This window comes from Pelodiscus sinensis, chromosome 26 (genome assembly GCF_052426305.1).
Source record: "Pelodiscus sinensis isolate ZL-2025 chromosome 26, ASM5242630v1, whole genome shotgun sequence".
In the NCBI taxonomy this organism is placed as follows: Eukaryota; Metazoa; Chordata; order Testudines; family Trionychidae; genus Pelodiscus; species Pelodiscus sinensis.
The window spans coordinates 4039573-4054258 of record NC_143077.1 but is presented as its reverse complement, the minus strand read 5'-3'; the positions used below and the strand labels follow the sequence as shown (position 1 = coordinate 4054258).

The window sequence follows — 14686 nt, the reverse complement described above, 5'->3', positions numbered from 1 at the left end:
GGGACATAATTCAAAATGACCTTAGCAAGTTAGAGAAATGGTCAGAGGTAAACAGGATGAGGTTTAATAAAGAGAAATGCAAAGTGCTCCACTTAGGAAGGAACAATCAGTTCCATACATACAAGATGGGAAGCGACTGTCTAGGAAGGAGCATGGCGGAAAGGGATCTAGGGGTCATAGTGGACCACAAGTTGAATATGAGTCAACAGTGTGATGCTGTTGCAAAAAAAGCAAATATGATTCTAGGTTGTATCAACAGGTGTGTTGTAAGCAAAACTCGTGAAGTCATTCTGCCGCTCTACTCTGCACTAGTTAGGCCTCAGCTGGAGTACTGTGTCCAGTTCTGGGCACCACATTTCAAGAAAGATGTGGAGAAATTGGAAAGGGTACAGAGAAGAGCGACAAGAATGATTAAAGGTTTAGAGAACATGACCTATGAAGCCAGGCTTCATGAACTGGGCTTGTTTAGTTTGGAAAAAAGAAGATTAAGGGGGGACATGATAGCGGTTTTCAAATATCTAAAAGGGTGTCACAAGGAGGAAGGCGAAAATTTGTTCCTCTTGGTTTCTGAGGACAGGACAAGGAGTAATGGGCTTAAAGTGCAGCAGGGGAGGTTTAGATTGGACATTAGGAAAAAATTCCTAACTGTCAGGGTGGTCAAATATTGGAATAAATTGCCAAGGGAGGTGGTGGAATCTCCCTCTCTGGAGATATTTAAGAACAGGTTAGATAGACATCTGTCAGGGATGGTGTAGACGGAGCTTGGTCCTGCCTTGAGGGCGGGGGGCTGGACTCGATGACCTCTCGAGGTCCCTTCCAGTCCTATTATTCTATGATTCTATGATTCTACCTGCAGAGATGGTGCAGTTCCGAACACCATGCACATGGTACAATTGTCCAACTAGAGCAGGGATGGGCAACCTAAGGCCAGGGGCCGGCTGCAGCCCTGCCTTGCCTGGAACCAGCCCGAGGTTCAGGGTTTCCCTCGGCATTTGGGGGAGCCTGTGCTAGCTCTTGAGCCCCCTTGCCATCTCCCCGCACACAAAATCTATTAGCCTGGGCCCCCTAGGCTCTGGTGTGAGTGGAACGTGGGTCTTTCTCCTTCTCAGTTAGGGGTCATGTCAGTGAGGGTTTGGGGTTTTTTTTGCTTCTCACGTGTGGTCCCCCGATTGATTTTTCTATGGGTCAGCGTCCCCCAACCCATAAAAGGTTCCTCACCCCGATCCAGAGAGTTCCAAGCGAGAGGGGCACAGAGTCACAAATGCTGCTTTGCTAGAAAGAGAGATTCTCTGCTGAGTTTGCAGGACAGAAGAACTGGAGTGAGCGAGCTGTCCCGGGGATCTCATCACCTAGTGGTGATGCATGAGACTGAACTACACATACAGTTGCAAAGGCAGGTGGAGGAAGAAAGCTTCCTGAGCTAACAGTTGCAAAGGCAGGTGGAGGAAGAAAGCTTCCTGAGCTAAAAGAATCAGCATACAGTTTCCATCATTAAACTCCAATGTGCATTCTCCACAGCCTCCCACCAGCACACCAGTTGAGCCACACTCTTGTGCAGTGGCAGCATATATACCTGTCCTGTGGGTTGTACGAACTGATGATGGAACCAGCCATAGCCCGAGTGCTGGCGTTGTCACTCACTGCTCCAAGACTGACGGAGTCCTTAGGGAAAATCTCCTTCTGCACATCTGCTTGCACTTCCAGCCTGGGAAGAAGTGGGAAACATCCAGAATCAACACCACAGCAAGGGCCACAGAACAGCTTGGCTTGTTTCTTAAAACTGCAGGAATAGTCATTTAGTAAGTGAGAGCTGGTGGGACAAGTGACCTTCTGTACTAATCCAGGTCTGTACCAAGTAGTTTAAAATCAGATGAACCTTTTAAGTTAGCCTCCTCTGTGGCTCCATTTGGCTGAGCCCTTTCCTTGGTCTGTTTTCCATATCAAAGTACGTTGTTTATATCCATGACTCACACAGTTCCTGTGCAAGGCAGATTTCCAGATCCAGCACACAGCTATGATTATATTCTGGACTATAATTTTGATGCGTGTCTCCATTTACATGGCCAGAATGACTCAGAGGCAGGTTCAGAGGAAAACTGGGGCGTAACCTTATAACTGGAGGCAGGTTTTCCCGTTCACTGAGTGCTATTAGGAAACAACAGACTTTTGAAGCACTAGGCTAGATCAACAAGATGATTGCAAGAGCCTTATGTGGCAAACTGGTACACATCTGATGCACTTCCATTTCTGCTGCTTCTAAAATCAACCCCAAATCCTATTTCTTGCCATTAAGAGGCTAGAAAAGCTGAAGGAGGAGCAGAAAGATAACCAAACCAAACTAGATTGTGTTGTGCCTGCTATTTACTTGGTGTTCTTGCAACAGGGACAAAGCTGAGTAACAGCTGAAGCCTAGTTTTTTGGACCTGATTAGATCCCAAATATCAATGATACCACCCACCAAGAAGAACAGATCCCTGGCAAGCTAACAAGCCTCCGTGTTCCTCACTCCAGACCAGGCCTTGTGACCCTTCAGCCCTTGTGTTGCCATGAATTGGGTCAGTTCACTTACCTGCTGTACTTTCCTTTTCCCCCGGAGAGGACTCCGCCGCTCAGGGTACCACCTGAAAGGGCAGCAAAGCTGGCTGTCTCGCTGTAGTTGCCCTGCATGACACTGAGCCCATCCGTGGGGCTCCCACTAGTGCTCAACACACTGGTTAGTCCCTCGATGCTGCTCTCACCAATACTGGGGTTCTTCAGGGCTCGCCAAGCATCTGCCACTGCAACAGGCAAAGATGACACAGTGAACCATGAAAAAAAACCCTCGGCCATTGGACTTCAGTAAGGGGTTATGGTCACATGTCAAATAGCATCACTTTCAATACAGATTTCAGATTCATTGTCCAGGAGAGAAGAGGGCTGGAGATCTTCCAAGAAAGGCATTCTGGTGCTTCCCACAAACTTTGTGTTCAAGTGTAGGGTGTATGCTGAAGGGTTAGCCTCGAATCAATGGCACAGAAACGAAAGCTGGAAATCACGACATACTGAAAAGGGCTGATTATCCATCCCAATTAATCCTAAGGGATTGTCCTGCAGTGAGGCCCTGCTTGCTTCCCCCCAGCCCTTCAGACTACAGTCAAAGGTTACTTCATCACCTGTAATGGGTCCATCATCTTCGTCAAACTCTATTTTCACTCCCTTCCCGTTGGCTGTGCTGACTCCACAGCCACCTCCTCGACAGAGAGAAATTGGCACAACACCATAGACATAGGCCAGCATGATGGGGACTCCAATACCTGGAACAGAGGACATTCAAGAGGAATATCAGATGACAGTGAGACGGAGGCAGCATGAACTCTCTGGTAGCAGGGGCCACCTGTTTTGTGTTTGCACAGCGCCTAGCGCAATGGGGTCATGGTCCATGACAGAGTTCCTAGGTGTTACCATAATACAAACAACAGCTGTGACCATCACACTACAGCACAAGGGAACCCACTTCCAAATAGAGCTACATTATAAGCCCTAGGAAACCTGCAGTGGAACAATCCAGTCTTGGCATAGGATAGGGCCAAAGAACAAGTTGACTCCATGAAGGCTACAGTGGCGGCTTGCCAGCAGGTCAAACTTGCATATGAACCAGTTTCTCTGAGAGAACTGTTAGTACTAACTCTACAAGGGAGCGGTATACACAGTGCTCAGTCTTGATCCACAGGCACCAGGATTGGCAGCCTCTGGAGGCAACATGCTAGATGAGCGGGGAAGCATCCAACAGGGATAATACTGGAGTTTGTGGGTACCCTTTGGCCAGATCCTGCTTAATATCTGTCAGCACAGTAGCAGAGCAACGAATGAGGAGCAGAGTTATGAATGACTAACCACAAGGGGGAAAAACCCAGCCTTGTCTACTTACCAACACTCACAGCAGCAATGACTGGGGATGCAATGACAGATAAGGTGACCCCGCCAGTGATGGCCAAGTTCCTCTTGTGCTTAGAGGTTTTCTTTCCCTCATAACGGCTATGGATCTGGGAAGAGCAGAATCACTACGTGAGGAAACAGACAGCCTGGCCACTTAGCATCCTTTAGCATGAAAAACTAATATGCTTTGCCACACACACCAGTCACATATAAACACCCATAACCACCACTGATTATAGGTTCATCAATGGCTATTAGCCAAAATGATCAGTCCTGCATCTCCACACTCTGGGTTTCCTAAGTCCCTGACTTCCACATGCTGGGACTGGACAGTAGGGGATAGATCACTAAAAATTGTTACTCTGTTCATTTCCTTTGAAGCATCGGGCATTGGCCACTGACAGACAGGATACTGGGCTATGTGGACTATTGACCCAGCATGGCCATTCTTATGTACCTCCCTCACAACTAGAAGACGTTCCCAATCAGATCTAATGAGTGCATCTGCTCAAGGGTAAAGATAAGCTGAAGATACAATGCTGCACATGAAACTTTTTCCATTTTTACCTAAGGCCTATCCAGCAACAGAGGCAGCAAAGGGACTGGAAGACTCAGGGAACATGGAGCCTCAGACAGCTGGTCAGCGATACACATCTAGGACTGACAGGCAGTCATTACTATTAGAACTGGTTGGTAACTTGTGTGAAGCACGGCGAGGGATCAGGGTTCAGTCATTACTGGACAAGCCCATGCCACGAGAGCCATCACAGAGGCCAAGAATTAGATACACAGTTGCCCTCGCTACAGGGAGTTCAAGGCCGAGGCATACTAGCAGAGCAATGCAAACTGTGCACTGTCAATGTCCATGAGGCACCTGCTCATTTGACTGAGAACTTCAGTGTCCAGGGCTTTCCACACTTACCAAGTATGAAACGCAAGAAACAGTGATCTTCAGCTGGGCTAAGAGCCAGCTGGGTTTCCGGCAGCTGTCTGGGAAGATCCCACTCTTACCATTAACTTAAAGTCCTTGGAAAACACCTAGGACTCCCAACAGAGACTGTTTCCATCTGCTCATTCCATTAATTCTCATCTTAAGCCCCCTTGCTTACCTTTCTCCCAACGTACACTGGGATGCCAATGACCATGGCAGGAATGGCAATGCCAGCAATGAGGGAAATGCCAACAGGGGCACCAATCAATGTGCCCAGCTGCCAGAGAATTTTCTTCTTGCGACTCCATGGCTTCTTGCCCCAGAACGTGCATCCAGAGGGACTGTAGGGGAAATAAGTTTTCTTTTCAACATCCATATAAAAATAAGACTTGTGGGAACTGGGTGGATGCTCTGCAAGAAAGGCTTCTTCTCCCAAATCCAGCTGACCCTCAAGAATGGATGACCCCACCATGTGATGAGGATTACCACACTTGATATTCATCCCATTAAGAACTTCCTTGCACTGTTCCATCAGAGGAGGCCAACCACCCTCTAGACTGTGCACTGTTGGGAGGAAACTCACAGCTTCAACAAAAGCCCATTTTCACCTACTCCTAGTGATCATCACCATCTCACAACAAAGGGTCCAGAGGATTCTGCTTCACATCTCACCTGAGGTAATGCAGATCTGAGATCTCCTTCATACACAGCCAGCAGAATTCACAGCCACACACTGCGCAAGTCATGTGATTACAGCTCCCATCGTTCATCTTGATAATGTAAGCACTGCAACGTGGACATGGCTTAATGTCATCGGCTTTGGGGAGGAAGGAAGGGACCAAGTCAGATGCTATACACTGTAGCCATCTTCAGGAATGTAATGGGGTTCTTGTTTGGGGAGGGCAGGCTCGGGAACACAACACATGTCAAATTCTGTCCATCTAGGCTAGCAGATTGATTAATGAGAATAATAAAGAGATAAAGCAAAGAAGTCTGGTTCTGACTACATCCTTCAGTACTACAGGATAAGGGTAACGGCACTTAATTCCACTAAGACAAGTGAGCATTGTTTGTCAATGTACACCAAGTAGGATGGCATTTTAAAGAGTGTTTTCTATATCATAAAATGGAGCCATTATGAAAGGAATTGTACACCTGTGCCATTCTAGCCAGCCAAGATCTCCAACCATTTTAAAACTCTACCACTTACAAGATGTAAGGGCCAAAATGTTCTCTATAGTCTTCTATCTGGAGGACAAGACAGCAGAGAAATTGTGACAGACGTTTTCGGAAGGTGCATTCCTCATTGTAGGGGTAAGTTATGTCTGTGATTACAGACACAAATCTTAGTGGGTACAGTACATATCTGATCTGAGCCTGAAGGTGGGTACTTAGTCATTTAAAGGGAATGGCATCCACCAGCTTCTGCCCCATTATATCCATTTAAAAAAAATAAGTCATTCTAAAATGTCATCTGTGATCCAAGTAATGCAATGGCTCCCTGCCAGCAACATAAGGAACTGCACAATCTTTAAAGCCCTGAATAGTCTGGGACTCCGCTGCTCAGAGATCAATTTATACTAGACAGAGGGAACCTCTCTGGAGTTGATCTCCCCAGGGCTGATGGTTAAGCTCTGTTAAGGGCCTCGTTTCCATGAATCCCCTTTGGCAGAAAGCAGAGATCAAAGATTGCTTTTTGGTTTGTGTTGGAAATTGTGTCTTGCAGTGGTTGTAGTGTTTATGTTGTCCGTTATCAGGACTCTGTACATTTCAGACATATTTTAGTCTGGAGTAACAGCTGAGCCACATCTAACATATTTATAATCTTACATAGAAGCCAGCTATTGTTCAAATGGAACAATGTGTTTATAATGAGTAGCATGCTAGGAAAAGAAGGAATCTATTAACTGATCTTAATTGCTCATTTTCTGAATTGCTGATTTTTTAAAGAGCTCTGTAAGTCAGCAGATATTCTGATTAAAGAGTGCACTAAAGAGGGCAGCTCCAGCCAACACTAGAGCATGTGGTATAGAATCTCTCTCCGATAAATAATGGTATTACCAATACTTAGAGCAGGTAGCTAAACTCCCTGTTCTGGGTTAAATACTTACAGCAACAGAAAAAACAAAATCCATATTCTGAGTAAAATTTCTTAGCAAAAAGTAGCTGCTTATTGTGTGTAATGGGTCAGGAGGTAATACATGCAGAATAAGGTGACCATATGCAACTGGGTCCTCCAACTGTGGAGCCTCAAATTTTAATTTTATTAGTAGTTTGTGTAAGCAGCATGTCAGACCACACCATTACTGGTTCAGAAGGGAAGCTGTGCTGTGTATCAGAGCTGACCAGATCCAATGTTACTGGTGTCCATCTGTGCCAAATAGTTGTACTCTCTGGCAAGAGTTAACACCCCACTTTGATTCCAGGAAGTGTTATAAAACAGCCTGAGCTCTTTCCTGGCTTTACAGATGTAATTAATACTGGCTAATGAGAAGCTTGTTAATTCATACCAGCTCCAGATTCCTGTCCATAACTGAGGCCTGAGGCGTGCTTCGTCCGTACCCGCAGCGTCTGAGCCCTTTGCTGACGGGCCATATCGCAGGTTTGGTTGGGATGCCATATCTGTTTGCAGTGATAGCAGAACTCAGTCTGGCAGCCTTCTCTCTCACAAGTCAACTTGGGGCAGCTGGCACAGCCGTAGGCAATAACAGCGTAACTGAGGAAGACAAAGATACCAGGAGAATTAACAAAGCCAGAAAGTTATCTTAGGAATTCAGTCTACAAGAACACTTCCATGGTTCATCTGTTGAGTAACACAGATTTGCTGTTGAAGAGAGACAGCCAGTCTACCTCCGAGGCAGCTAAATTTTAGTAGTGGATAACGGATGGATCCCTAGCTAGTTCCCTCCTGTGCAAATATAGCCTTTTCAGGACAGAGGCATATTCTTTGTTTGGCATAATACATATTTACAGACTACATACACCTACTTTAACGACAAATCTTATCAACCTAATGAGGATGTGGCTGACTCGTTCATAAAATACTTGACATCCACTTTGGCTATAACATATCACTATCTAACTAGATGGATAACAATCCTTTCCCCTACTACGCTACCACGATAATTCAACTGAGCAATCCTATTATGGATGTGCATGGGGATGAAGATATGCAAAAAGAAGTAGTTCTCCTTGACCTCACTTTGCAACTTTACACCAATGTTTCCTCTAGCATTTTCCATCCATGTACAGAATACATTTTGTTATGGGCATTGAGGCACGTGTGGATGTGCACCTCAAGTAGAAACACATGATTTCAGCTGTGGGCACTGCTAATCAGCTGGACAGCATTTGAATATTTCCTGGGTGGATACCCAAGCACACAACTTACAGAAAACAATGCTTTACGCCATGAAGCTCGTGACCATATATCCTTGTCATTTTAACCTAGCTAGGATCTACTTAGAGATGCTATACTTTCATAGCTGTTTTTTCACTGTAATATTGAAAATAGATGTTTCTGGAGCCTTCAACAGCAAGTTAAAGATGGTTACTCTTATACAGTGGAGATTAAAGCAATTTTGGACTATGGGACAGGTAAATCATAATGCCTGACTAGAGCTCACTATCAAGTCCTCTTGCTGGGCTCCTTTCCAAATTCAGCTTTTCTATTTCTCTTGATATGGAACCTGCTCTTTCTGTATAAGTCAGCTTTAAATTCTTGGTTTCTTCAATTCCAAGGATCTTTTTTATTATTGGTTTTGAGATTAGGTGACTAACATTACGGCTGTGTCTCGATTACATCCCTTTCTCGACAGAGGGATGTAAATTAGGCACTTTGAAATTACAAATGAAGCTGGGATTTGAATTTCCCATGCTTCATTTGCATAATCATGTTATGGCGCTCTTTCAAAAAAGCACTCTTTCTAAAGTAAAACCACAGTCTAGACAGTTCTTTCGAAAAGGGAAAGCTTTTTTGAAAGATCCTGTAAACCATAACATGATTATGCAAACGAAGCTCAGGAAATTCAAATCCCGGCTTCATTTGCAATTTCGAAGTGCCTAATTTATATCCCTCTGTCGAAAGACAGCCTTCTCTTGCAACCATGACATACTGAATAAATTAATTTCTTTATAGATTCCAAGGCCAAAAGGGACCATTCTGATCTTTCAGGCTGACCTCATGTATAACAAAGACCAACTTCCCTGAAAAAATTCCTAAAGCATCATTTTTAGAAAGATATCTAGTCTTTATTTAAAAATTGCCAGTGATGGAGAATCCACAATAACTTTTGGTAAATTGTTCCAATGGTTAATTACCCTCACTGATAAAAATTTACTCATTATTTCCAATCTAAGTTTGTCCAGCTTCAACTTCTTGACCTACTGTCAAGTCTACAAGTTCTGTTGCTTCAGTGAATGCAGCCAATTCACACCCTGCTACCCATGGCCAACTCAGCTTGCTCCTTCCATTAACTTCCATTTGTCTGTAAGGACATTCATCTGCTAGTTGTACTGATATGCTTCAGTTAGTAAAGCCCAGAAAGAGGCATGAGGAGATCCAGAAAAACCCAGTGAAACTAAATTGTATCTTTGTTTTGTCATGTGACACAGTGATTGGCACTTGAAAAAATGTACAGCGCTGCAGCTACTTCAGGAAGGGAGCTCTGGGCCATCTCTAGAGGAAAGCATCTTTATGCAAAACAGTCAGCCTCAGAATTTAACAGGAACTACAAATGAAAGGATGCATTGGTTTTCTGCAGCTTCTATCAAAGGTCAGTCTTAAATGGAGCAAATACAGAAAGAACTCAGATTGAGAAGAGGAGGAGAGAAATGAGAAAGATAGCCCAAACACATGGTTGAAAAGACAAAGATTCAGATGGCACATCCACAAGGAAACTCACCTGGATGAGCTCCAAATGGCACTACAGAGCACTACTCTAGAGAAGCTCAGCAGTAACACTGACAGAAGGGCGAATTATTCTGATTTCTGCAGCATGTGTGTTAATGGTGAGAGAATATCCGCACTTATGGTTTATTTTTAGGGCTTGTAGAATTCAAGTTGCATTGAGGCAGCAGCTTTTGAGACAGCAGCGTGAGAAGTGCTGAATGTGTCATACCACAGTGATTCATACTCCCATGGGAGTTTCAGCAACTTAATCCTGCCTGGGTGCAGCATAATTGTTAAAGACAAACAATGCCTCCCTGCTGACGATCAGGGACTGAAAGACAGGACTGTAAGGCCTCCACGTGGAAAACAGTTACTGTTCTGGCATTCAGGACCAATGCTAGAAGAGAGGACGCAGACAATCTAGGAAAGATAACAACTTAACTCAAGCCACATCTGATTATTGAACATTTTGTCAGAGGGATATTTTCCATATCCTCACATCCTGCCAGTAAACTGCAGCACACTCCTTAACAGAGATACATTCAAGAGGTAGGACATTAACAGCTTCTAAAGAAATCACTTTGATGCCAGCTGTTATAGGAGATGTTGCCATTTTGGGTTCTGACAACCATACTACCAAGAGGGCCAGGAAAGCTCAACATGCTACATTAAGTATGTACTGGCCCTATATTAGAGAATTCCGAAGCTTTACTGGCACTTTTCTGACCATCTCAGAGAGTACTGTTCTCTCTTTAAAAAAACAAAATGACAAAACCTCCAGGCCAATTACTAAGCACTGAATTTTAGTTGCCATTTTAACTCTAGCACTAACAGCAACAAGCTCACTGTTGAATAGTAATAGAGAGGTAGCCATGTTAGTCTGATCTTGCTAAAACAAAAGGAAAAACTATGTAGCACTTTAAAGACTAACAAGATGGTTTAATAGGTGATGAGCTTTTGTGGGTCAGACCTACTTCCTCAAGAAGTGGGTCTGACCCATGAAAGCTCATCACCTATTAAGCTCACTGGTGTGAGTGAACTATGTGCTTTTTAGTCAGGCTGTGAATTCTCAAGTCCAACTAGAGAGGCAGATTAAATGCTCTATCCAGAATATGAATGGCATATGGCTAGACCCAGCACTCCAGGGCTTGAACAGTTAACTGCAGGGATATGTCAAAGGCCAGGTGAAGAAGGATGCACATGTATACATCCTTCTTCACCTGGCCGTAGACACATCCCTGCAGTGTAACAATTACTCACTTCCTGGTATAACCACAGCTGCTGGAGTGACAAGGAATATCCTGACCTTTCCACATTGCAGGTGTGGCTCCAAGCCTCTACATTAAACCCCAATATTATTAGAGAGAGTGCTACTCCTAGCCTACCCTGACACAGCCATAGAGATGCCTGCCTCCTCCATTTGCTCAGAGGGAGCAAAAGCTGTGCTTGCCTCATCACAATCATGTTCAGCCTCCTTCACGCTTAGTTCAGCCTACAGAGTGCAGTTGTTTCCCTAAGCCTTTGGTAGATATAGCGAGACAAATACCAGAGAGCAGCTCCAGCTGATTGCAATGGGGGGACAAAAATCTGTATTTGTATGAAGAGCTGGTGGAGTTCCAACAGACCAACATTGCCATGGAAACAGATTCCAATGTTATGTCTGTATTTTACCTCTCTGGAAAGCATAGCTAAGTTTGCTCACTTATGAAGTTGTTAGGAACAAGGGTGGGATGTAGAAGTATGTCAGAATGCTGCATGCCATGGGGCTTATGTTTTGGAACATCTGTCCAGTAGACACTTGACACAACTACTCTCTAAACCGCTCAAAACTGCATGGCTGGAGATGAATGAGTCGAAGCCCCACATTCTTGAATGGAATGGAATGTGGGAGAAGAGGAGGTAACGTTCATCAGAACTCCTGAGAACAAGATTGCTCATCAGTCCTTTGTACTAGCCCTTCAAGCTCAAACCCCAGTACTGAAGGCTATTCAGGCACTGTCAGTAACCGGTATTCCTGGTTTCACAGAAGGATTGGCAAGTTTGCCAGGAAGAGAGCATGTAGGGGAAATAATCTCTCTTTCCAGCTCAGGACTGATTTTGACTGCCGTTGTTAAAATGTCACTAACAAGGAAGAGAGCAGGGATGTCCTGGCTACTAGCAGAATTTCACAAAGTGATCCATCCCAGCTTGATGGTTTCGAAGAGGAAGAGAAGGGGACATCAACTCTATATTTCCTTTGAAGCCTTTTGTAAGCTGCCTCTGTCTATACTGTTAGCTCGTTGGGCAAACAGGACAGCCAGGTGGCATCAACTGTTTGTGCAACAAAGACCAATGTTACACAAGCCTTCAGAAGCCTGCCACAGCAACTTTCAGGTATATACTGTAGACTACTAGTGAAAAAGTAGTACCTTTGGGGACAGCCGAGGGACATCTTTATAAGGCCAGGCAGTCTCAATTAGCTTTGGTGTGTTACCTTTTAAACCAAATACTCTGATAAACATCACATCAAGTAAAAGAGAGAAAATGTAGAACAGAGTTTTCTCTAACTGATCAGTAAGGCAGATTCCAAAGGCATGATGATGTCAGGAGTATGATCTGATCTATCCCTGATCTGATTCCCAATACCTACGAGGACTGTTTTAAGCTAACTTATCCTTGATCTCCCAATGAACAAGCTTTAACAGTAAATAAATCTGTACACAGCAACTGTGTACCAAACACTCTGTGTCTCAGGTAACCTGAGACAAAGAGGTTAAGCAACTTGCTCACAGAGTTTGTGATTAGATCTTAGAAATCTTTCCACCTTTGTTCTGAACACAAGGACAGAACATCCCGTAACTTCCTCGCTGCTTGGGATTGTATTTTAAGACTCCTGTTTGTTTCTGCAGCATTCTCATATACATAAAATACAGAATCCCCTCTGCCAGCCAGCTTGTGCTTATCCTACATCAGAAACCTAGATGAGCTTCCTTTAAAGAAAGAAGAGAAAATGAAAGCAACAACTGGATAATCTAGAAAGTTTAGGATGGACAGTTTTGGCCAGTTAAGACAGTTCCTCACTTAAGCAACTAGTGAATGAGTCAGTATGATTCAACATTATTCTTCCATGAGTTAGCTTCAACGTCCTAGTGCCAGCTTGGTAAAGATCTTCCTCACTGAGGAAAAGCAACATTCCTCCTTCAAGTGAGGAAATAATTTCTATCACTCACCAATTCTATTTGAGCTCTTACCAGCACACATAACAAGAGAAACACTGTACTTCCCATTATTTCAGGATAAAAATAAATTAGAGAAACAATGATGTGATCACAACTGAAACCCCCTAAGAATTCATTCTGAAACATTCTCTGGAAAGGTGGAACTTCATATCAATACTCCAACAACTCATGGTTTCACATCCCTTAGTATGTAATATCAGTTTTATAGTCAGGGAGCATTGTCTAACAACCAGTTATTAACTGACACAAACTACAGCTTATCTACCTGGATCTATAGGAAATTGTCTAGGTATCTGCAAGACATGGAAAAGAATGGGCAGGAAGAGAATTCCGGCATGCTGGAGCCTCTGATTTAATTTAATATTTCATACTTTTCAGAACATTTATTTATTAAGACTCAAAAAAAACGTCCCCAGTTCAAATATACATAGGTCTAGTTCCAACTAGCTAAATAGAGGTTAAGTGACTTGGCTAGGTCACAAAGTGAGTCATTGGCAAGGTAATAAAAAAATCATTTAAGTCACTAGAACATGCTCCATTTTTTACAGAAGTGTGCTTCTAAGGGATGAATAGGCTTAAAACAGAAGAAACAGTCCTCTGTGTCACTGAATCTACTATATATTTGAGAGAGTTTGCACATCCAATTGTTCAAGAACTCCTTCTAAATGGTAAGAACTAGGATCACTGAATGTGGTATATAGAATCCTCTTATAACTTAAAGCAAGGCAAAAGTTTGTATCAAGAAAATGGGCTGTGCCTGGAATCGCATTGTTTCTTATAAAATCATTTAGAAAAGAGAATCACCATGCATCTAAAAAGGGCTGGATGGGGGCGCTCCCCTCCATCTAGGACTGCCCCAATTCCGAGTTTCCCCACTCTTAGTTGCCCTTGGGGGGAGAGGCTGCAGCTTTTCCTCCCCTACTCCTACCAGAACATTGCTGGCTGTTCCCCTTTGTTGGGGAGCAAGGAGAAAGCACAGAGTTTGCTGCATTCCTCACTTTGGCAGGGGAGCACAAGGGGTAGATGAACCTGGACCTGCCCCAGCTGGGGGACATTCATCCCTCCTCCATTTGTGCCCACTGGAACTGCAGTGGCCATGGAGAGGTTCTTCTCACTTGGACCCCAAGCTGCTGCAGTGAGAGGGGGCTGGGTAGTCCTCTCTCCCTGGGGAAGCCTGCACACTGAACCCCTCATCCACAGAGTGACCCCAGAGCAATTGTTTAAATGAAGGATGTACATTTTCATTTCATATTGCAAAAAAAAAAAAAAAAAAAAATTAATGCCCAACTTATATAGGGCATTTCATCAAAAGACTTTCCATGGGTAGGTAAGCAGCACCATCCTTATTTTAAAAAGACAGGAAAAAAGTGTGATTAAGTAAGGGCAAATGACTTGTCCCAGTGCAAAGTTTAACATGACAGTTTTATAGTCTGACCCCATACTCCCAAACATTTACACTGTTCAGTTGGGCAACTTTAGCTTGCAATGACTAATACATCTCCAGTGCTGTGGTCTTACAACTTGGTTGTTCCTTACGGTGTCCTTTAAATAAAGGAACCTACACACATAAGAAAAGCCGCATGCCCCTTTCCTTGTCAAACAGCTTAATAATGAATGGCTCTGAGGAGATGAATTGACAAACTATTACCTTTACTAGCAGCATTATTAGGGAAAAAGGAAGGTTTTTTTCTTTGCATCAGCTTCACAATTTCTCCTGCAAAGGTTTCAGTT

General features: G+C 43.8%; 1 protein-coding gene across 3 annotated transcripts in view; it reads right to left on the bottom strand.

The window, feature by feature from the left end:
* RNF19B (ring finger protein 19B) overlaps positions 1 to 14686 on the bottom strand; it is a 55355-nt gene that overhangs the window by 2732 nt on the left and 37937 nt on the right. For all 3 annotated transcript variants that reach the window (XM_089773481.1, XM_075908732.2, XM_075908733.2), the window contains 7 exons: positions 7357 to 7562; positions 5519 to 5663; positions 5025 to 5187; positions 3908 to 4022; positions 3153 to 3293; positions 2570 to 2777; positions 1574 to 1705 (listed from right to left, as the gene is read on the bottom strand). In XM_089773481.1, coding sequence (XP_089629607.1) covers positions 1574 to 1705; positions 2570 to 2777; positions 3153 to 3293; positions 3908 to 4022; positions 5025 to 5187; positions 5519 to 5663; positions 7357 to 7562 — 1110 coding nt within the window. The remainder of the gene's footprint in view (positions 1 to 1573; positions 1706 to 2569; positions 2778 to 3152; positions 3294 to 3907; positions 4023 to 5024; positions 5188 to 5518; positions 5664 to 7356; positions 7563 to 14686) is intronic.